Source organism: Tupaia chinensis, unplaced genomic scaffold (genome assembly GCF_000334495.1).
Source record: "Tupaia chinensis unplaced genomic scaffold, TupChi_1.0 Scaffold147003_1, whole genome shotgun sequence".
Classification (NCBI taxonomy): Eukaryota; Metazoa; Chordata; class Mammalia; order Scandentia; family Tupaiidae; genus Tupaia; species Tupaia belangeri.
In genome coordinates this window covers 1,096,826-1,119,622 of record NW_006206856.1, presented here as the reverse complement: position 1 = coordinate 1,119,622, position 22,797 = coordinate 1,096,826, and the positions used below count along the sequence as shown (strand labels likewise).

Below are 22,797 nucleotides of genomic sequence, written 5' to 3'. Positions count from 1 at the left end.
GGAGGAAAAGGGATTACAGTGTGATCATCATCTCCCCCATCCCCTGGGGGGGTGCTTTTCTCTTCTCCTCTCTCTATAGGGCTTCTCTCTCCATTGAGCACATGCACCACAGAGCAATTTTTTTTTTTTTTTGAGAGGTTTTTGCTATAGGACGCGTGCGCTCACCAGAAAGATAGAGAGAGACAGAGAGACAGAGAGACAGAAAGCAAAAAACACCCCCTTGGGGGTATGGCCACGTCACAATCCCTTCTCCTCCATTTTCCTCTCGGGAACTTGGGTACACACGCACACGCGCCTGGTGTGAGTTTAAGCCACCAGGTCCAGGACTCGAACTGCAGTCAACTATGGGAGTCCAGCAACATAGCCATTATGCTAACTGCTGGTCCCTCAATTTTTTTTTTAAATTAAAGAAAAAAGGTACATTTGTAGGCTCTTTTCCTAGCCAACGTCAGTCTTAATTTCTATTACTTTTCTAAAAAATTATTATTTTTAAAAATTTCCTACAGGGCATGTACACTTGCTGGAGAGAGACAGAGAGAAAGGAAAAGTGAGAAAGCACCACCGAGGGGAGATGGCCACACCATGAGCCCTTCTCTTCCATTCTTCTCTCAAGATTTTGAGCACACGCTTATGCACCCAGCTTATTTTCCAAGCTGCCAGGTCTGGGACTTGAACCATGGGGTCATCCATGTGGGATCCAGTTGCCTTAACCACCATGCCCAGAGACTCTTTTGGGTATATACCAAAGCAGAATTTCTGGATCATATAGTTTCTTAATATTTAGTTTTTTAAGGAACTGTTAAACTGTTTTCTACAGCAGGTGCATCATTTTACATTCCCACCAACAGTGGGTTCTGATTTTTCCAAGTCTTCACCAACACTTGTTATTTTCTGTTTCTGTGATAATAACCATCTCAATGGATATGAATTAGTATATCTCACTGTAGTTTTGGCTAGCATTTCCCTAATGATTAGTGATGTTGCTTATTAGCCATTTGTACATTTTCTTTTTTAAGATGTAACGTCTTGGGACCAGCAGATGGAGTAATGGTTATGTTGCTGGACTCATGTAGTTGACTATGGTTTGAGTCTCGGAATCAGTGGCTTAAATCTCATGCTGGGTACAGGTGAGCACATGCCCAAGATTCTGAGAGGAGAATGGAGAAGGGATTGAAGTGTGGCCATCTCCCCTGGGAGATGATTTCTTGCTTTCTGTCTCTCTATGTGGAGAAAAAAACAGTAAAAATATTGAAAAAATTTTTTTTCTATTTATTATTATTATTTTAATTCGACCAGAGAGAGAGACAAAGCGAAAGTGAAAAATCAAGCCACCAGGGCTGGGACTTAAACCCTGGTTAGCCAGGTGGGAGTCCAATGCCCTAACCACCGCGTCATCTGCTATCCCCCTTACTATATTTCCTTTGGGAAAATGTCCATTCAAATCCTTTGCCTATTTCTAAAACTAGTGTCTTTGCTGTTGAAATTTTCTATATTAAAAAAAATATATTTTTCTTTCATGAGCAAGAGAAATAGAGACATTGCACCGCAATAGGATCGTGACATTGAGATCCCCCCCAGCCACTGCCAGCCCCGATCATGAGTGCACACACACGCCCAGCATACTCAGAGGTCTCTGGATGTAAACCCAGAACCTCCTCATGTAGGTCAGCCTCACAGAGCATTGTGCTTTACCACTAGGCCACTACCCAGCTCCCTTACTGTGTTTAAGGATACAGGATGGTTTAAGCATTCTCTCTAGTTGAATTCCCAATGACATTTTCTAGTAGACAAAGAAAAAGATGTCTAACCAGACAAAAGAAACCAAGGTGAACTATCTTCCAGATATAGTTTTAACAAACATATTTCCTTCTTGTTCTTTTTTAATTTGCCAGAGGGTACATATGCTTGCCAGTGAGAGGCAGAGAGAGAGAGAGAGAGAGAAAGCGAGAAAGTACTCCCTATGGGGTATGCTCACACCATAAGCTCTTCTCCATTTCTCCCTCCTTTCACGATTTTGGCACACACATGCATTGCCTGGTTTTTCTTTTACGCTGCTAAGTTCAGGACCCAAGTCATGAAGTTGCCATGTGGGAGCCAGCCACTCCCACCATCACACCACCAGCTGGCCCATAACTGATGAATTTTCTAAGAAATCACTGTGCTTATTCTGTGAGTTCAACTATAAATACAGAATTTAAATACTGATCGTAGAATCAGCAGTTGGTGTAATGGCTATGTTGCTGGACTCCCATGCAGTCGACCATGGTTCGAGTCCCAGACATGGTGGCTTAAACTCACATTGGGTGCGTCTGTGTGCATGTCCAAGATCCTGAGAGAAGAATGGAGGAGAAGGGATTGCAGCATGGCCATCCCCCCTGGGGGGTGATCTCACACTTTCTGTCTCTATGTCTCTCTCTGTCTTTCTAGGGAGCACATGCGCCCTATAGCAAAAACCTCTCCAATAAAAAAGAAAAAAGAAAAAAAAAAGAATTTAAATACAGATCGTCATAATTAAATATCAATTAAAGATATAAGCAGAAAGATCACACTATACTCAGTTATAAGACAAATGAACAGATACATTTTGAGGCAGAAAAACACTTTTAGCTTTAATATCCTTATCTACTCAAAAAAAGAATGTATATATGCAGGCTCAACCATAAGAAAATGGATTTACACTGAGTAACGTAGAAGCCAACTTACCTGATCTGCTGCAGTGAAATGGGCATTTTAATTTGTTGATAATAGTCAGGGTACTTTTTCTTTGAAGGCAAATGTAAAAAAGGTTCAGCTATAAGCTGCCCTTGGTTATTCCGACAGCTCCTAACTGTGTCATAAAGCTGATAAAAAGGATTTGAGACATCCATAAAGGAAGTGATGCTCTCTGCTTCTGACTCTCCTTCTTCATAACGTGCAGCTAGAAAGACAAAGATATTTATGAGGGAAAGAATGACAGGAAGAAAGAATCTTAAAAGGTTTTTTTTTTGTTGTTTTTCTTTGTTAAATTTTTGCTACGGGGCATGTGTGCTCCTTAGAGAGAGAGAGAGAGAGAAAGAGAGAAGGCACCCCTAGAGGGGATGGCTACACTTCAATCCCTTCACCTCTCAGGATTTTGAGCACACACACATGCACACCAGCATGTTTTTCAAGCTGGTGTTTCTCAAAGTGTTGAGTCAATGACTGAGACTGAGCAGCTGACATATGGGATCCAGCACTGTAACCTCTACACCACCTGCTGGCCCTTTTGTGGTTTCTTAGATCTGAGGTTACAATATAAGGTTCTTTCCTGTCAGAAATGTACTATCTATTGGGAAATAAAAAAGCAATAAATGGTACTCAAGAATCTCATAAATGGTGTGGTTTCTCTTCCATTTGTTATGCTACCATATGTTAATGAAATAATAAAATATTATAAGGAAATCTAAATATAACACACATATATGTGTGTTATATATATGTGTGATGTTTTCTTTTGGTTTTTGATAAGTATAGGCCCAATTAAAAAAGAAAAAAACTTCTGTGGATAAGTATGTCAAAAACATCAAATACAGGTTCAGCTGCAGTAGCACAAGCTGGACACTGCAGCTTGACTGGCTGAGGGCACAATGGAGGTCCAGGTTTGACTCTTGGGCCACCTAAAAAAGTCACACACAGCAGTGTAGATCTGAAGTCTCAGCTTATTTGGTGGCTCAAGCAAGAAGATCACAACATTGCTAGACGCTTGTCTTTTTTTTTTTTTTTTTTTTTTAAAACAAGATATTTTTGCTATAGGGTGTGCGTTATCACCGGAGAGACAGAGACAGAAAGTGAGAAGTCACCCCCAGGACTGGGGGATGGTCACGCTGCGATCCCTTCTCCTCCATTCTCCTCTTTGGATTTTGAACACACACATGCACACTCACATGCACAAATGCACCCAGTGTGAGTTTCAAGCCACCAGTCTGGGTTTCGAATCATGGTCAACTACATGGAAGTTCAGTGATGTAACTGTGATGCCATCTGCTGGTCCCGTAAGACAGTCTTTTAAAAAAAAATCACAGGACCAACAGATGGCGTGGTTCGAGTTTCAGACCAGATAGCTTGCTTTCTTACTTTCCCCCTCTCACACCTGGTGTGTGGGCATGTACACTCAAAATCCCAACAGAAGAATGGAGGAGAAAAGACTGTGGTATCCTTTCTCCCAGGGGGTACTTTCTCTCTCTGTCTCTGTCTCCAGCAAGGACACACATACCTCATAGCAAAAAAGAAAAAAGAACAGTTATTGCCAGAAGGTGCCTCTCTCACTAGAGAGGGATCGAGAAAGATGCAGAAGGAGAAAGCCCCCCAACAAGGGGACATAATTATGTCGGTCTTTCCTCCATCTCTGTGTCTTGTTAGGGTTTGGAGCACGTACACACATCTAACAAGTTACCAGGGCCAGAGCACAAACCATACAGTGGGTCACCAGGCTATAGAGGTGGCCCAGCAACAAACTTTTTATAAGTTTGCAAACCAAAGAGTGCAATCAAATGCAACAAAATAGCACATAGTCAAAGACAAAGCAAACTCCAGGCCAGATAAAATTCATTGCAATTTCCCTTAGCCAGAGAACCCAGTGAGAGAGTACTTTTTTTTTTAAAGATGATTTTACCATAGGGAGTGTGCACTTGCCAGAGAGAGAGAGAGAGAGACAGAGAGAGAAATCCGCTCCACCCTCCTCCCCCGGCCACCCGAAGGGGAAGGCCATGCCACAATTCTTTCTCCATTCTCTTCCTGAGATCTTCGACATGCACACATGCATATGTGCCCGGTATGATTTTCAAGCAACTGGGTTTGGGACCTGAATTGCATGCAGCTGGCCATGTGGGAGTCCAGCGATATAGATACTCTGCCACCTACTGGCCTCATGAAGACATTTTAATTAGTCACAAACTAGTCACAAACTGGTGCCTACCAGCTAAGGCAGCAGCATCCTCTTCACTTTCTGAGCCATACTGAAGTGCCATGGTAATTGCAGATAATCGACCCCCCTGGACTGCTCTTTTATTACTACAAGGAAAAACAAACAATGAGAGACAGAGAAAGAACTTAGGTCTCATGGTTACTTACAGAGTTAGGTTAGGAAATGTTAACAAAGCATACTGATTTCTTTTCCACTGCCTCCTTATTTTATCTTTGTACAAGTGTCCTAATATTCCTCAGAATCAAACTTAGCAAGAATAGCATTTTTTTTCTCTCAGAAAAGAGAAAGTGGTGGAAAGCTTGGAGTAGAATACTTGTAATTGCTTTTTAATAAAATGCAGTGCTCCTCCTCATTTTATGGAAAATAAAGATGAAATTAGTTTCTGATAATTCTCTCCTAAGATGCCCCTACTTTATAAAGTCTATCAGACACATATAACCTATTAGTATCTATCCCTACATTTTATTGGTAACTAACATTAACCACTAAGTGAGAGGTGAGGTAAGGCCTTCTATAGCAACTCCACCTTTTATAGAAAGCATTTGATAACAAATTTTTCTAACAACCATACCCAAAAATATTACTTCAAATTGCCATCAAGTAAACACTGGAAGGCCTATCTTCATAGGCATTGGTCAATGCTCAGACCAACACCCTTTCTCTCACCGGTAATACTTGCTGGTGGGATTTCGCTCTTCACCAAGACTGCCTTTACTGTGCGAAGGACCTGCCAGCCTTGCTGCAGCCAAATTAGATGAAGTCCTATCAAGAGATAAGATCAAAACCCTCAGTAATTTGATAGCTGCAGTAAAGGAGCTGGGTAAGCAGAAAGGAAACAACTATTTTCTTCTTTTCTAAACAGAAATGCTAAGATACTTCTGAGCCTCAGCAGGCTCTACTCTAGGACCTAGGGGCTCTACAGAAGATTGTAGACCAGGCCTGGTACTAAAGAGCTCATAGTCAATGCAACAACCAGAGGACCTGCCACTGAAACAAATGCCAGGGCCAGAAGAAAGCTTTGAAAGTATTCAACCCAACCTTTCCGCTTCAGGTAGGAGGATATGAAATTCCAGAACGGGGCCCAGCCGGTGGCATGGTGGTTAAGGTGCTAGACATTCCCACATGGCTGACCAGGGTTCAAGTCCTGGACCTGGTAGCCTGCTTTTTCACTTTCCCTCTCTCTCTCTGTCTCTCATTCTCTGGTCAAATTAAAATAAATGAATGAATAAATACATTTTAAAAAATATTCCAGAACTAATTAAGGCTTGTCGAAAGTCACGAACCCAGTACAAGAGAATGCCAGGGTGGGGGCTGGCAGGTGGCGTGGTGGTTAAGGTGCTGGACTTCCCAAATGGTTGACTGTGGTTCAAGTCTGGGACCTGGTGGCTTGCTTTCTCATTCTCCTTTTCTCTCTCTCTCTCTGTCTTTCTCTGGCAAAACTCAAGTGAAAATTAATTAATTATTAAAAAAAAAAAAAAAAAAAAGAAAATGCCAGGGTGAAACTTCAGATTGCTTAACACCTGGCTAAATACCCTTACTGTAAATATGAAGATATACTAGTGCATATTATATGTAACTATCATGATATTACATATATTTATTGTGAATAACATTTATTACTCGTGTGATATATGTTATATATGCTTGTTTGTATGTACATAAGTCAGTAGAAAGTCTTTAAAAATGTTTCTTTTTAAATAAAGTTCTTCAGGTGCAATGAAGAGACTCTACTTTCTGTGTCAACTGAAAATACAATATTAAAATGCAACATAAATCTTATTTCTCACCGTATTGATTTCATTATCTAGAAAACAGGGTAAATATAAAGGCATGAAGACTTTATATTTTATATATTTTAACCTACCTTATTCGGAGACTTGACTTAGCCATTTCATGATGTTCAATTTCTGCCTTCTTCATATAAAATATCTTTTTAATTGAATTTGCATCCTGTCAAGGTAAAATTACGTCTTAAAAAGTAATACAAAAAGTCTGTAAAGGCCCTCTTGATACACTGGCATGCATCTGCTATGGCATTCTTTCCATTTGCAGCAGATATCCATTCAGTAGCCACAAAGCTGCAGCCTCTAACTTTTTTTCTTTGTGTTTTTTTTTTTACAGGGGAGAGCGCGAACGCAGTCCCCCACTACCACCAATTATGCAGTCGCGTTTCCCACATTTGGGGAAATCGCAGGGGTGAGCACATCCGGAGTGCAATGGATAAGCCTCGCCCTGGGAAAACCACCTTCATGATCATGGTATCTCCCCTGCCAGGTAAGTATCAGCCTCTAACTTTTGACAAGCTTCCAAAATATCCCCAAAGTTGCCACTAATTAATTATAACTGAAAGTCTCCTAGTTCTTTCACAATAAGTAAAGTAACACAGAAACAAAGATCTGATGGTTTAATATAATGGATTCTTGTATACAGATCTAAAGACTAAAATAGGGACCAGCAGTTGGAGTAATGGCTGTATCACTGGACTCCCATATAGCTGACTGTGGTTTGAGTCCTGAACCCGGTGCCTTAAACTCAGGCCGGGTACATGTGCATGCATGCCCAAGATCCTGAGAGGAGAATGGAGGAGAAGGGATTGTGGCATGGCCATCCCCCCAGGGGGTGATTTCTCGCTTTCTGTCTTTCTGTCTGTCTTTCTGGCAAGCGCACATACCCATGACAACAACAACAAAAAGACTGAAAGATATTCTTCTAAAATTAAAGACTAATTAAAGATTATGCACATAAATTTAAGATCGATACACTTGCTTAAGTTAACTGCATACCAATGTATCAAATGCAAAGTTCTCTTTTTTTTTAAAAGAATTATTTTTTATTTAACTCCATTTATTAGTTTGTTTATTTTAATTTGACCAGAGAGAGAGAGTGAAAGAGAAAGTGAGAACACAAGCCACGAGGTCTGAGACTTGAACCACGGTCGGCCATGTTGGAGTCCAGCACCCTTACCACCATGTCACCTGCCGGCCCCAAAGTTCCTTCTCTTTAAAACTTAGTTTAAGGAAAATAGACCAAACAGTAAAATCTTAATTATTTTATTTAACTTTATTTATTTATTTTCATTTGACCAGAGGGGGACACAGTGAAAGAGAAGGAAAGTGAAAAAGCAAGCCTCCAGGTCCAGGACTCGAACTGCAGTCGCACATGTGCCCGGCGTGAGTTTAAGCCACTGGGTCTGGGACTTGAACCGCGGTCAACTACATGGGAGTCCAGTGACATAGCCATTACGCCAACTGCTGGTCCCAACAATACCGTCCATTGATACAATTAAGATTTTACTGTTTGGGAGTCCAGCTCTGTTAGCCACCAAGCCACTCGCTGGTCTCCCATGCCAGGCACGTGTGTGTGCATGCCCAAGATCCTGAGAGGAGAAAGGAGGAGAAGGGACTGCAGTGTGGCCATTCGCGTGCACGTCCCAGGGGGTGATTTCTCTCTTTCTGTTTCTCTGTCTCTCTCTTTGGGGCAAGCACACTCACCCTGTAGCAAAAACCTCTCCCTCCCCCCAAACAAACAAACAAAAAACCATATTGTGCTATTAAAATGTCCTATGAAGGACTAAGAATACATAGATTTCATGGTTCATTAACAATTTTCATGTAAAGTTCTTAAGTATAAAAGTCAAAAGTCATATGAAGTACCAATGGTAATTTTGAGTATTTGAGTCAATACTCAGGCAGTTTAAACCATTTTACTCTCAAAAGATATTCTGGGCATCCTTGATCAACTCTCACAGATGTGATTAATTCAAGAAATTTTTTTCCAAAAGAATTAATTTTTATCATTATTATTATTTTATAATTTACTACAAGTCATATGTGCTCATCAGAGGAGAAGAAAGAGAAAGAGAGAGAGAAATATAAAGTGAGGAAGCAAGCCACTATTCTCTCTTTCTGTTTCTCTGTCTCTCTCTTTGGGGCAAGCACACTCACCCTGTAGCAAAAACCTCTCCCTCCCCCCAAACAAACAAACAAAAAACCATATTGTGCTATTAAAATGTCCTATGAAGGACTAAGAATACATAGATTTCATGGTTCATTAACAATTTTCATGTAAAGTTCTTAAGTATAAAAGTCAAAAGTCATATGAAGTACCAATGGTAATTTTGAGTATTTGAGTCAATACTCAGGCAGTTTAAACCATTTTACTCTCAAAAGATATTCTGGGCATCCTTGATCAACTCTCACAGATGTGATTAATTCAAGAAATTTTTTTCCAAAAGAATTAATTTTTATCATTATTATTATTTTATAATTTACTACAAGTCATATGTGCTCATCAGAGGAGAAGAAAGAGAAAGAGAGAGAGAAATATAAAGTGATAATTAAAGCCACTAGGGTCCAGGCCTCAAACTGCAGTCAGCCATGTGGGAGTCCAATGCCTTAACCACACCACTAAATGGCCTTTCAAGGAATTTCTACAACTAACTACTTATCACATGACTATGAAACTTCTAAGAGAGAGTTGTAAAGCAGTCAGTCATTTTAAACTGTGTATCACACTACACAGGTTACTTTTTATAAAATTTAAATGTAGGTAATAAATCATACTTAACTAAAAGAAAAAAAAAGGATTACAAACGTAATCTGAAATAAGGATAAATATTCAGAGAAATGGAATAGAATCAAGAATCCCAAATAAGCCCATACGTTTTTGGACAAACTGATTTTCAACAATGGTGTCAAAACAGCTCAATGAGAAAATAGTCTTTTTGATATCTAAGGGGGAGATGTCTTTAAACAGTTCATGGAAAATGCATGTCAAGGAAAATTGCATGGATTTCAAAATTTCTGCACCAAAATAAGGCCACATTTTAATTTCACTTTTCTACACACTTCCTAAGTAACCCCTTCATATAGTGCTGAGATAATATTCCATGTACTAGAATTAATCTGGACTCCTACCACCTACCTACCTTCCACACTCAAAAATGAATTCAAACTGAATGAAAGATGTAAATGTAAAAGCTAAGTACAGGGACCAGAAGACGGTGTAATGGTTACATTGTTGGACTCCCATGTAGTCAACTGTGGTTCGAGTCCTAGATCAAACAGCTTAAAACTCACACTGGGCACGTGTGTGTGCATCCCTGAAATGCCAAAAGGAGAACGGAGGAGAAGTGATTGCAGTGTGATTTCTCACTTTCAGTCTCTGTTTCTCCAGTGAACGCACAGGCCCTATAGCAAAAATCTCTCTTTTAAAAGAAAAAGGCAGATAAAAATATAAAATTCACAGGAGAAAATAGGTCTAAATCTTCATTTTCTCTGAAATGACACCTAATGCACAAGCAAACAAATTAAAAAATAGATAAACTGGACTTCATTAAAATGTGAAAGTTTTATACAATAAAGGATCCTTTGAAAAAAGTGGAAAGTTAAGAGAATAGGAGAAAATATTTACAAATCATGCATGTGATAAAGGTCTAATATCGTGGAGCTGGCAGGTGGTGTGGTGGTTAAGGGTGCTGGACTCCCACATGGCCAAATGCAGTTCAAGACCCAGACCTGGTGACTTGCTTTCTCACTTTCCCTCTTTCTCTCCTTCTCTGGTTAATTAAAATAAATAAATAAATACATACATAAATAAAGTTAATTATAAATAATGCTTTTTTTTTAAAGTCTAATATCCAGAATATATAAATAATTCTTACAATTCAACAATAAAAAGACAACCCAATTAAAAAAACGGGCAAAGTTTAATTCCCAGTAGAACGTAAAAGCCAGATGTTGTAGTGAGTGCTATAATCTCAATGACTCAGGAAGGCTGGGGCCAGAGGACCAAAATCTAGTGAAGGGACCAGCAAGTGGTGTGGTGGTTAGCTTGCTGGATTTCCACATGGCCAACCATGGTCTGAATCCCATACTCGGAGGCTGGAAAAATCAATCTAGGTGAATGTGCATTTGTGCACAAAATCCTGAGAGAATGGAGGATAAGAGATTGCAAATGTACACTATTTGCCTCCCTGGGAGGTGATTTGTCTGTCTTTGTCTGTCTGTCTGTCTGTCCGTCTGTGTGTGTGTGTGTGTGTGTGTGTGTGTATGTCTCTCTCTCTCTCTCTCTCAGCATGCATTTACGCCTCAGGCAAAAGCTGACAAACAGTAACAACAACAAAAAAACCTAGCAAGACAATTTTTTTTTTAAATGGGCAATGGATCTGAGTAGACATTTCTCCAAAAACAACATACTAATGGTCAATATACACAAGAAAAGAGTTTGGCATCATTAATCATTATAGAAATGCAAACTGAAACCATAATGACATACACTTCACACTCACTAAAGTGGCTATAATAAAACAAAATTGAAAATGGAAACCAATGCCAATGTAAGGATGTAGAGAAATTGAAACACCGTAACACTGCTGATGGAAATATAAACTAGTATGTAGCTACTTCAGAAAAGGTTCAGTAGTTCCTCAGGAAATTAGATATATAATTACTACATCACCCACCAACTTCATTCCTCAGTATGTAATTCAAAAAATCAAAAATAAATGTCCTTTAAAAATGTGTATGTGGGGCCAAGCAGAGGTGTGGTGGTTAAGGCAGTGGATCTCAAATGGCCAACTGCATGGTTCAAGTCCCAGAATCAGTGGCTTGAAAAACACATAAGGTATGTGTGCATACATGCCCAGAATCCTGAAAGAGGGAGAAAAAGAAAAGAAGGGATTGCAGTGTGACCACTTCCCACTGAGAGTGTTTCCTTATGTCCCCTCTCTGTCTCGCTCTTTCCAGAAAGCATGCACACCATTTAACAAATTAAAAAACAGGGACCAACAGATGGCATAGCGGTTATGTCACTGGACTCCCACATGGCTGAGAACACTTCATGTCTCAGACCTGGTGGCTTGAAAATCATGCTGGGCACATCTGTGTGCATGTGTGCCCAAAATCCCAGGAGAAGAGTAGAGAAGGGACTGTGGCGTGGCCAGCCCCCTGGGGGAGGGGAGGTGGCGATTCCTCACTTTCCCTCTCATTGTCTGTCTGTCTGTCTCTCTCTCTCTCTGGTAAGTACACACACTCTAAGGAAAAAAACCTCTAAAAATAAATAAATAAATAAACAAAACAGAAACAGAAAACTTAGATGTGAATGTTCATAACACATTATTCATAGTAGTCAAAAAGTGGCTACTATGAAGCCCAAATGTCTAGCAACTGATGTATGTGTAAATAAAACATGATATATCCACATAATCAAACATTATACAGCAATGCAAAGAATGAAGCATTGACACGTGCTACAACATGGACGAACCTTGAAATCATTATGCTAGGTGAAGAAGTCCAATCACCAAGGAATCCATACCACATGCTGCATGATTTTATTTATGAGACATATAGAACAGTAAAATGTACAGACAGAAAATAGACGGGTAGCTGCCCAGCACGAGGGAAGCTGGGGGAAATGAAGAGTGACTGCAAACTGATTGGGGTGTAGACTGCACCACTCAGCGAATATGTTAAAAACCATTAAACTGTGTACTTGAAATAGGTGAGATGCATGGTGTGTGAATTATATCTCAATGAAGATGGAAAAGTCAATGACCCCAAATAAAATATCTAGTATTATCAATGAAATAGCAACAACAAGAAACTGACCTTGAATACTTGAGAACCAGGCTCATTATAAGTTTTGGCATTTTTTGCTAGGAGATCTATATCTTTGGCCATTGCATGAATACTTTTGTAGCTTCCGTTCTATAGCAAACAACAAAATGTGGCAGTTCTTAATAACAGCTAATCAGTATAACTTTAAGAAAAAACAAACCCTACATATTTTTATCACCATATTCCAAGACTTTATTGGAAAGCAGATACATTATCAATTTATAAAGTCATTTTCCTTTTTATAAATTATTACTATTACACATTTACAAATACGTTTTTGAGATAGGTAACAAAACCAGAGCTACATTATTCTCATGAAAACACAATTTTTAAAGAATCCAATAAGGAAAAAGTTTTATTTAGCAAACACGTAGTGCTACTATGTGCCACTCTTCTAAAGTGCTCCCTAAGTTCTAATTAATTAAAGCAGACATGACAGTGTGAAGCAAAACTACCTGTAGTTAGAAAAACCACTGGCGATAAAATTTAGCACAGAGGCTAGGGAGTACCTACTACATGCTAGAGGTGTCACATCTTAAAACTCACTTGAAACAAAATAACCCTGAGATACCCGTACAGTTGTCTTGATTTACAAAAAGAAGGAAGAGGGCCAGTCTAGGAAAAAGGTGCTCACGACTAGTGATAGATATACAGGAAGGAACAGGACATGTTCTAGAAAGACCGAGGAAACCAATGGAAGAGTGTGGGGAGGGGTGGGAAGGGCAAAAGCTATGTAGGCAGGGTAAGGACAAAGGATGCAGAGCCCAGAGAGACAGGCAGAAGAGAATGGCTGGTTATCTACCACAAAGGACTATCTGACCTCAAGCATCTTTATATGGAGGGAATCAGTACAGGCAGCAGAAAAGGCTCTACCTCCCTCAGTGAGGGTAAAGTGGACAGATGGTCACTTGACAGCAGCCTAGCAGCCAGGAGTCTGTAATTCAGGCGTGGGTCCGGAGGGACTTAAAGCAATGGCTAAGGAATGTCAGGAATTCATTCTTGACTATTGCAGGCAGTCTAGCAGTGGAGCAGCCAGCACCCAGGTCCACAGTGGCAAATGGCACCACAGAAAGGCTGTGTGTGATCTCTGGGCTACAATGTCTCTGAGCTCTGCTTATTTTCCAAAGGTTAACTCCTTAGCCTTCCATCCCCCAATTCCTATCCACATCCTTTCCACAAATTCCTTTTCTGTTTACATTAGTGAGAGCTGGTTACTGTTAACTGTTACAAGGATCTGCAATATATCTGATAGGTGGTAGAAAATAAGTGACCTTTTCTGAGCAGTGGAATGGCAGAAAGAAAGCCAGGGTCCGGAAGCAAGATAGAGAAAGGGCTAGAGAGCTGACTGTCAGAGGTAGGAAAGATTATTCCAATAAATCAGACCTAAGAGGACAAGGATCTTGATTAGGGTGATGGCAAAAGAAGGTGACCCTAGGACCTTTGGAAGGAAGAAAAGACAAGATAAGGTGATAGGTCAAAGAAGAAGACTGGGCAGAGCTGGGGATGTTTAAGATCTGATTTAATATCAGCTCCTTTGATAGGTATTAGAAACCCCAGGGATTTAGGAGGCCTGAGTCATTCTCAGTGGCGTTGGGGATGCCTTAAAAATCAGATGATACAGTAGGGATTCTGTATTTTAACACTGTGTAAAAAATGCATATGTGGTATCAGTAGTTATTACATTGTTACTCTTTATTACTCTCTTAGAATTTAAAGACAAGAAAGTATCTCCCTCCTGGCAAATCACTTGCCTTCAGTCTCATTTCTCAAAGTGACTATGTAACCCATTATGCTTCCTTTTTGCCTTGTGTCCAGGGAGCAGCAAATCCTCCTTACACTGGGAGCGTCAGTGACTCCCATTTACCAGGGCTTCATCCTGTGTGTGCTATGTGAGATGCTTCTGACATACATGATCACTGACTTCTCATGACTACACCCAACACACAGCAAGGGAAGTAGGAAAGTCATCCAACCAAACCCACAAAGCTGGAAAGAAGCAGAACTAGGAAAAGCCAGCATCAGTTCTACTCTACAAACCAGACTTCTGGCATACTTTCTCCAATCTTTGATCATCAAACTTTAAGTCCTAGTTATTCATTTATCCAATTAATATTTCTTAAGCACCTACTCTGTGGAGAGACAGTTAAGTGTTGAAGTTAAGAGAAGACCCCAGAGCCAGACTGCCTAGATTCAAATTCTAGCTCTTCTCATTACTAGGTGGTAACACAGCAAGTTATTTCACATCTCTGTATTTTGGTTTTCTAATCTGCAAAACAGAAATTGAAACAGTATCTACCTCATGGAGTTGTCCCAAGAATTAATTAGCTAAACAAGTCTATTTGAGTGTTAACTCCTGCAGTACAGAGAAGGTGACAAGGACGAGAGAAGTGGGCTGCAGAGCTCCTTGGAAGTTGATTAAAAACAAGTTTTTATTGGCAAATCAACTTTCACAAATCGCAATGTTCAAAACCCATGATTTTTCATTTTTGTCCTGAGGCACAATCCCAAGTACAATCAGTAGCACTGCCTTATTTACTGTAATATTTGTTAGTAACCTCTAACAGAGACATCATCATCTCTGTTTTCTACAAGCCTGCAAGGAAGACTATAGGCCAAGCTGCTCTAAACCAAATATAGTTATGCGTGGTCCCCTTCATACCTGTATCCTCTGGGCAATGGTCTTGAGATCTATAGGCTCCTTAATTATTGCATAATAGTCTGGATATTGCTGGAAGACAAAACCCAGGCAGGCTCCGTAAGTGAAAGTATCCAGTTAATGAGATGACAAGGAAGCACACCGACAATCTATTGTTCAACCATTTGAGCCACTTTGCAAAATTCCAAGTTAAAGACTCAACTGTATAGCATCTTGCCATATGTGAAGCGAAAAGAATTTCACTTCTAAGAAGTTGCATGAAATATACAACAGCTTATTGTGAAAGTTTATACTTGGTACTGATAGTTTATGATACAAATAATACACTAATATTCAATGTCTTAAATTCTAAATTTACAGAATCATACAATTTTTAATGTAAGGTCCCAAAATATCTGTGTCTAGAAATAAAGCAAAAGAATGTTTTTAACGAGCCTTGCTGCAAACTCTTTTAATCCTGCAATTTAAATAACATAATTACATAACATTTCACTTAGGCATTCATAAGGATCTATAAGAAGTCAGGTTGTGGGGCCAGCAGATGGCGTAACAGTTACATCACTGCACTCCCACATGGCTGAGCATGGTTCAAGTCCTATCGATGGCTTGAAACTTACACCAGGGGCATGTGCATGCGTGACCAAGATCCCAGGAGAATGAAGAAGGGACTATGGTATAACTATCCCCCCCTGGGGGAGGGGGCAGTAACTTCTCACTTTCTCTCTCACTGTCTCTGTCTCTCTCTCTGGAGAGCACATGCCCTAAGGCAAAACCTGTTAAAAAAAATTAAAAAGTCAAGTTGCAAGATTTGCTAGCTTCACATCTGACTTAATGCTTTTACACATTTTGGTCAATCTTACATTTTTTCAAAAATAAAACACCTTTTCTTAAGTTACTAAAACTTTTGTGCTATGTATTTCTTCCCATGAGAGAGAGAGAGAGAAAGAGGCACCCCAACAGGGCCTTCGTGCTACAATCCACCCCCAGTCTCAGCTGGTGTCCCTGCATGCCGAGGGAGGTCTCAGAACGTGAACCGAGGACCTCTCCCATTGGTTCCAGCTGTGCTGACACTGTGCCACCATCTGGCTCTCAAAATAAAACCTTTTAAATGAAACTATGTTAAATAAATGAAACCGGGGGCCAGTAGATAGTGTGGACTCCCACATTTTTGACCATGTTTCTAGTCCTAGATCTGGTGGCTTGAAACTCATGCTGGGCACGTGTGCATGTGTGTCCAAAATCCTGAAAGGAAAATGGAGAAGGAGCTATAGCATGGCATTCACCCTGAGAGGTGATTTCTCACTTTCTCTCTCTCTCCCTATCTCTTTGGTCAACACACAAGCCCTAAAACAAAAATCTCTTAAAAAAAAAAAAAAGAAAGAAAGAAATGAAACACAACCAGAAGTAATTATTTCTAGTTTATCAAATACCAGCTCATCCCAAGAAGTTGAACATGTTGGGAATGTCCCCAAGGCTTTCATAACACCTACAGTCCCTTACTTCCCCCAGGCTTGCCTATGGGTTTTATTCCTCAGAAGAAATAACTAAAGTCAATCAGAAATCAAAAGTTGGTCTTCTCAGAGGGGAGAGGTTCAAAGAAATCAGACTACACTCCTTCAGTCCCTCCCAGCTGTTTAAACTTCAACAAAGCCCAAACAGCAACACAACAGGAGGCCACAGCCTTCACTCGACCAACTGCTGTGCTGAAGTGACAATCCCAGGGACTCTTCATTTCATTTGGTCCCTTAGCTGACTACTATTTCTCTTTTTCTTCTTCTTTTTTTTTTTTTTTTTTGAGAGGTTTTTGCTATAGGGCGCGTGTGCTCGCCAGACAGAGAGAGACAGAGAGACAGAAAGTGAGAAATCACCCCCCAGGGGGGATGGTCACGCCGCAATCCCTTCTCCTCCATTCTCCTCTCGGGATCTTGGGCATGGACACACACGTGTTCGGCGTGAGTTTTAAGCCACCGGGTCCGGGACGCGAACCGCGGTCGACTACGTGGGAGTCCATCGACACAGCCATTACACTAACTGCTGGTTCCCCTGACTACTATTTCTCAACCCTACTCCTTCCTTTGCTTACTTTCCCAATTCCTCTCTTCACCAATCCTACTTATGAGAGACAACTCTGAAGCCAAATTATGGCAAGGCCACCCAGCATGAGAACAGAATAATCCAAGCTGCTGGCCCCCATAGTTCCAATCCACCTCAACCACTTGGCCAGCCTGCCTGGGAAGGACTTGTAAAGAAACATCGAAACTGCCCTGCCCCTCCAACCCTCAGACCTTCCATCTTTCAAAATATCACACCATGAGGGACCAATAGGAATGTGTTTTCCTAACTGACTCCTGGTACATGGTATTCTTGAAGGCCCTCTTGGAATAGTGGAACTGGCTATTAATGTTTTATTGTTTCAAATTGCCTTTAGTGGTTTGGCCATTACTGATTACTTCCTGCAGATAAATTTTGAGTAATGATTGTACTTTAAAAAAAAAAAAGAATTATTTTACTTATTATTATTCTTTTTATTTGTTAATTCACCAAAGAGATACACAGAGAAAGTGAGAAAGTGCAGGACTCAAACCATGATTGGCCATGTGGGAGTACAGTGCCTCAACCACTATGCCACCTGCTGGACCCAAGGTTGTACTTCTTTTCCCTATAAATTCTTTATTGTAATAAAATGCACATAACACGAAATTCATCATTTTAACCATTTTTAAGTGTACTGCTCTGTAACATCAAGTATATTACACGGTACAACTATCACCACCACCCAATTCCAGACCTCTTTAACCTTGCAAAGCTAAAACTCTGTACCAGTTAAATAACTCCCCACCTCACACCCAGCCCTGGCACCATCATTCCACTTTCTGTCTTAATGATTTTGAGTGTTTCCAGTATTTCACAGAACAGGAATTGTACAGTACTTGTCTTTCTGTAACTGGCTTATTTCACTTACCATGTCTTCAGAATTCATCTATGTTGTAGCATTTTCTAGAATTTCCTTCAAGTCTTGGGACCAGCAGTTGGTGTAATGGCCATGTCGTTGGACTCCCATGTGGTCGACTGTGGTTTGAGTCCCAGACCCAGTGGCTTAAACTCACGCTGGGCGCGTGTGCATGTGTGCCCAAGATCCCGAAAGGAGAAGGGATTGTGGTGTGGCCATCCCCCCTGGGGGGTGATTTCTCGTTTTCTGTCTCTATCTTTCTGGCGAGTGCATGCGCCCTATAGCAAAAAAAGCTCTCAAAAAAAAAAAAAAAAAGAATTTGCTTCAAGTCTGAATAATGTTCCATTGCATATATACCAATATATACTATATCTTACTTATTCAGTCACCTGTTAATGGACACTTAGATTGCTTCCACATTTTAGCTGTTGTGAATAATGCTGCTATGAACACAGGTGTACAAATATCTCAAGATTCTGCTTTTAATTATTTGGAGAAATATACCAGGGAATTGCTGGATCATATGTTACTTTTATGTTAAAATGTTTAAGGATCTGTCATACTGTTTTCTTGAAACTTTAAATCATATGACCAATACAGTCATACAATATCTTTCTAATCAGATCCACAATTGAACAGTGCTCATATGTTCTATTTCTAATGTCATAAACTCCTATATTTACTCAAGACACTCCTTTAAATAATTAGTCTTGTGGGGAAGCTGCGTGCCAGTCATTCATCAACATACACTCTGGCACACCTATGATGCGCTGGGTTCCAACTATATGGCAGGGACCCAAAGACAAGCTGGCATGGTTCCTGTCCTCAAGAAATTCAAGAAGTAAGAAAAGAGGTAGATACAAAAGCAAATGATCATAATGGAGCTACGTGCTACAGTAGAGTACTTCTCAAAGTATATCCTCATCTGGAAATATAAGAAGGCTGAGAAGGACTGGCAGGTGGTGTGGTGGTTGGGGGCGCTGGACTCCCACAGGGCTGACAGTGGTTTGAGTCCCGGGCCTGGTAGTTTGCTTTCTTGCTTTCCCTCAATCTCTCTCTCTCTCTTGCTCTCCCATTCTGTCCCTCTCTGGTCAAATTAAAATAAATAAATAAAGTTAAATAAAAGAATTCTTTTTTTTTTTTTGGAGAGATTTTTTTTCACTGTAGGGCGCATGCGCTCGCCAGACAGACAGAGAGAGACATAGAGACAGAAAGCGAGAAATCACCCCCCAGGCGGGATGGTCACGCCGCAATCCCTTCTCCTCCATTCTCCTCTCCGGATCTTGGGCATGCACGCACACGCGCCTGGCGTGAGTTTTAAGCCACCGGGTCCGGGACACGAACCGCGGTCGACTACGTCGGAGTCCAGCGACATAGCCATTACGCTAACTGCTGGTTCCCAATAAAAGAATTCTTAAAAGAAAAAAATATGAAGAGGCCGAGAATATGGAAATTTTTTCCAGTTTCAAGGGCTCACGAGAGTCAAATCTATAGCTATATTATCTCTTAAGTGAGAAGTCATAAGGGGCCCTGATACTTTTAAAAGGTCTCAGCTATACAGGAATCTCCTCCTTTTTGGTACAGAAGAGTACCTAATTTTTCTCTCTTGTCCATCATCAAGAGATTGAGAAATATGGGAGGAGGAATTAATTTCTCTTCCTCTCATCCTATTTCACAACCGAAAGTGAAGTTTCTTCTGTTTTATAAATAAAAGGTTTATATTAGGTGCTTATTAAAACTACAAATCTTGGGAACCAGCAGTTAGCATAATGGCTATGTCGCTGGACTCCCACGTAGTCGACCGTGGTTCGTGTCCCAGACCCGGTGGTTTAAAACCCACGCCGGGCGCATGTGCATACGTGCCCAAGATCCCGGGGGGAGAATGGAGGAGAGGTATTGCGTCTTGGCTAACCCCTCTGGGGGTGATTTCTCGCTTTCTGTCTCTCTGTTTCTCTCTGTCTGTCTGGCGAGCGCACGCGCCCTATAGTGAAAAACCTCTCAAAAAAAACAAAAACAAAAGAAACTACCAATCTTGAAAACAACCCAAATGTCCACTGACAAATGAGTAAATGAAATGTAGTACATAGGGGTTGGCAGGTGGCATGGTGGTCAAGGAGCTGGATGCCCACATGTCTGGCCATGGTTCAAATTCTGAACCTGGTGGCTTCCTTTCTCACTTTCCTTCTCTGTCTTTCTCTGGTCAAATTAAAAAGTAATGGGATCAGCAGTTAGCGTAATGGCTATGTCGCTGGACTCCCATGTAGTCGACTGCGGTTGGCATCCCAGACCCGGTGGCTTAAAACTCACGCCAGGTGCATGTGCGTGCATGCCCAAGATCCCGCGAGGAGAATGGAGGAGACCGGAGGAGAAGGGATTGCGGCGTGGCCATCCCCCCGGGGGGTGATTTTTTGCTTTCTATCTCTCTGTCTCTGTCTGTCCAGTGAGTGCACGCCCCCTATTGCAAAAACCTCTCCCCCCCCCCAAAAAAAAATTAATTAAATTAAAAAGTATTAAGGGGCCAACAGGTAGCATGGTGGTTAAGGGTGTTGTACTCCCACATGGCTGACTGCGGTTCAAGTCCCGGACCTGGTGGCTTGCTTTCTCTTTCTCTCTTTCTCTCTCTCTCTCTCTGTCCCTCTCTGGTCAAATTAAAATAAATAGATAAATACAATAAAAATTAAAAGTTAAATAAAATTATTTTAAAAAATAGTAATAATAAGGGGCCAGTAGGTGTCACGGTAGTTAAGACACTAGACTCCCATATGGCTGGCAATGGTTCGAGTCCCTGACCTGGCAACTTGCTTTCTCACTCCCCCCACCCCAGGCAACTTAAAAAATAAGAATAATAAATAAAATTAAGTAAATAATTCTTTTTAAAATGTAGTATATATAAACAATGGGATATTATTCAGCCTTAGAAAGAAATGAAACTTTGATACATGCTACAATGTGGATGAATCCTAAACATATGTTAAGTAAAACAAGACAGTCACAAAAGGACAAATACTGTATGATTCCTCTTCTACGAGGTACCAAAAATAGTCAAATTCACAGAGTAGAATAGTGGTTGCCAGGGACTGGGGGAAGGTGGGAGTTGACAGTTACTGCTTAATGAGTACAGAGATTCAGTTTTGCAAGGTTAAAAAGTTCTAGAGATGGGCCGGCCAGTGGCATGGTTCAAGTCCCAGGCCCAGTGGCTTAGAAAACACACCAGGCATGTGTATGCATGCCCAAAATCCCCACAGGAGAGAGAGACAGAGAAGGGAATACAACATGACTATTCCCCATGGGGATCCTTTCTTACATTCCATCTTCTTCCCTCTGTCTCTCTCTAGTAAGCACATGCACTCTCTGGCAAGTTACAAAAACACAAAACAAAAAGATGAAAAAGACTTACTGATGAGAAAAACAAAACATACTTTTTAAAAAAATTCCACAACATTCTGGTCAGGCAGAATGACAGGCCAAATCCTTTGTGCTTGCTACTGAGGTCCTGAGGCGGATCCTTGGTGCTACCAACATCTTCCTTTTAACTTTATTTACTAGTAACTACGAAAATTCACGAAATATCTCAAACAAAAACCACTTTAATTCACCTGTCTTTAATCACTTACCACTTTGGAAGGCAGTTTCTGGAAAAGTTCACTAATGAGATGTCCTGACGGATTTGTGGCTACAACTATGGCTTCAAGAAGCTGTTCCAGGATCTCCTTCAAGTAACTTGGAGAAGACTGGGTGTGGGGATGAGAGGAGAAAGGACTTTGTGAGAGAAATCAATAAATGCCAAATAATAAATACCTTCTACAACTGTAAAGTTAATTCAAAAGAGCAACTTCTTTTTAAATTTATTTTTATTTATTATCATCATAATCTTGTTTATATTACATTGAATTGCATATAACTTTACAGTGTATTACATTGCTTTTTCAAAAGGGAATGCCATGCATGCCAGTCGATACAGAGACATTAAACTCCTCACTTCATTCAATGTCTTTTCATTGTTTTTTTTTCTGATCATTATTATTATTCCAATTATTTTTTTAAACAGTCAATCACTATTTCTCATTTTGCTTGTATAAAGACTTTACCCATCAGACCAAACCAGTTGAGAATACTATACACGTCATCAACAGGTAATAAACCATGTCTGTGTCCCACCGATGTCATGCCTCTCTATTTGTTCTCTTGCTATCTCTATCCTATTCTCTTCACCCACCACCCCCCCCCATTCCACACTGTCTTATTCTCATTAAGTACTTCCACTGCTTTTATGTCCTCCAATTTTTCGCTCTCTACCACAGAGTGTGGACAGTTGGTATATACTAAGTGGATACATACAATATCTTTCTTTCATAGCCTGGCTTACTTCATTCATCAATAGGTCCTCCATATCTGACCACTTTCTATCAAATGCCAGGGGCCAGTTATTTTTTATGGCTGAGTAGTATTCCATAGAATATATATGCCACATTTTTCTAATCCATTCATCAGTTTGTGGACATTTAGGTTGGTTCCATGTCTTGATGAATGTGAATAATGCTGCAATAAACATTGATGTGCAAGCACTTTTCTGACTGAGCGTTCTCCTGTCTTTTGGGTAAATACCCAGAAGTGGGATTGCTAGATCAAA

The 22,797-nt window shown here is 40.5% G+C and overlaps 1 protein-coding gene and 1 non-coding gene across 2 annotated transcripts in view; both read right to left on the bottom strand.

The window, feature by feature from the left end:
* Nucleotides 1-22,797, bottom strand: part of PBRM1 (polybromo 1) — a gene marked incomplete in the record, with an annotated part of 95,642 nt that overhangs the window by 62,680 nt on the left and 10,165 nt on the right. The window contains 7 exon segments of the mRNA XM_027768621.1: nucleotides 2,704-2,917; nucleotides 4,934-5,028; nucleotides 5,609-5,704; nucleotides 6,807-6,892; nucleotides 12,553-12,651; nucleotides 15,221-15,289; nucleotides 21,782-21,898. Coding sequence (XP_027624422.1) covers nucleotides 2,704-2,917; nucleotides 4,934-5,028; nucleotides 5,609-5,704; nucleotides 6,807-6,892; nucleotides 12,553-12,651; nucleotides 15,221-15,289; nucleotides 21,782-21,898 — 776 coding nt within the window.
* On the bottom strand, nucleotides 7,061-7,224 carry LOC114006318 (U1 spliceosomal RNA). The gene has a single exon (XR_003548056.1). It is a non-coding gene; the product is annotated as a U1 spliceosomal RNA (small nuclear RNA).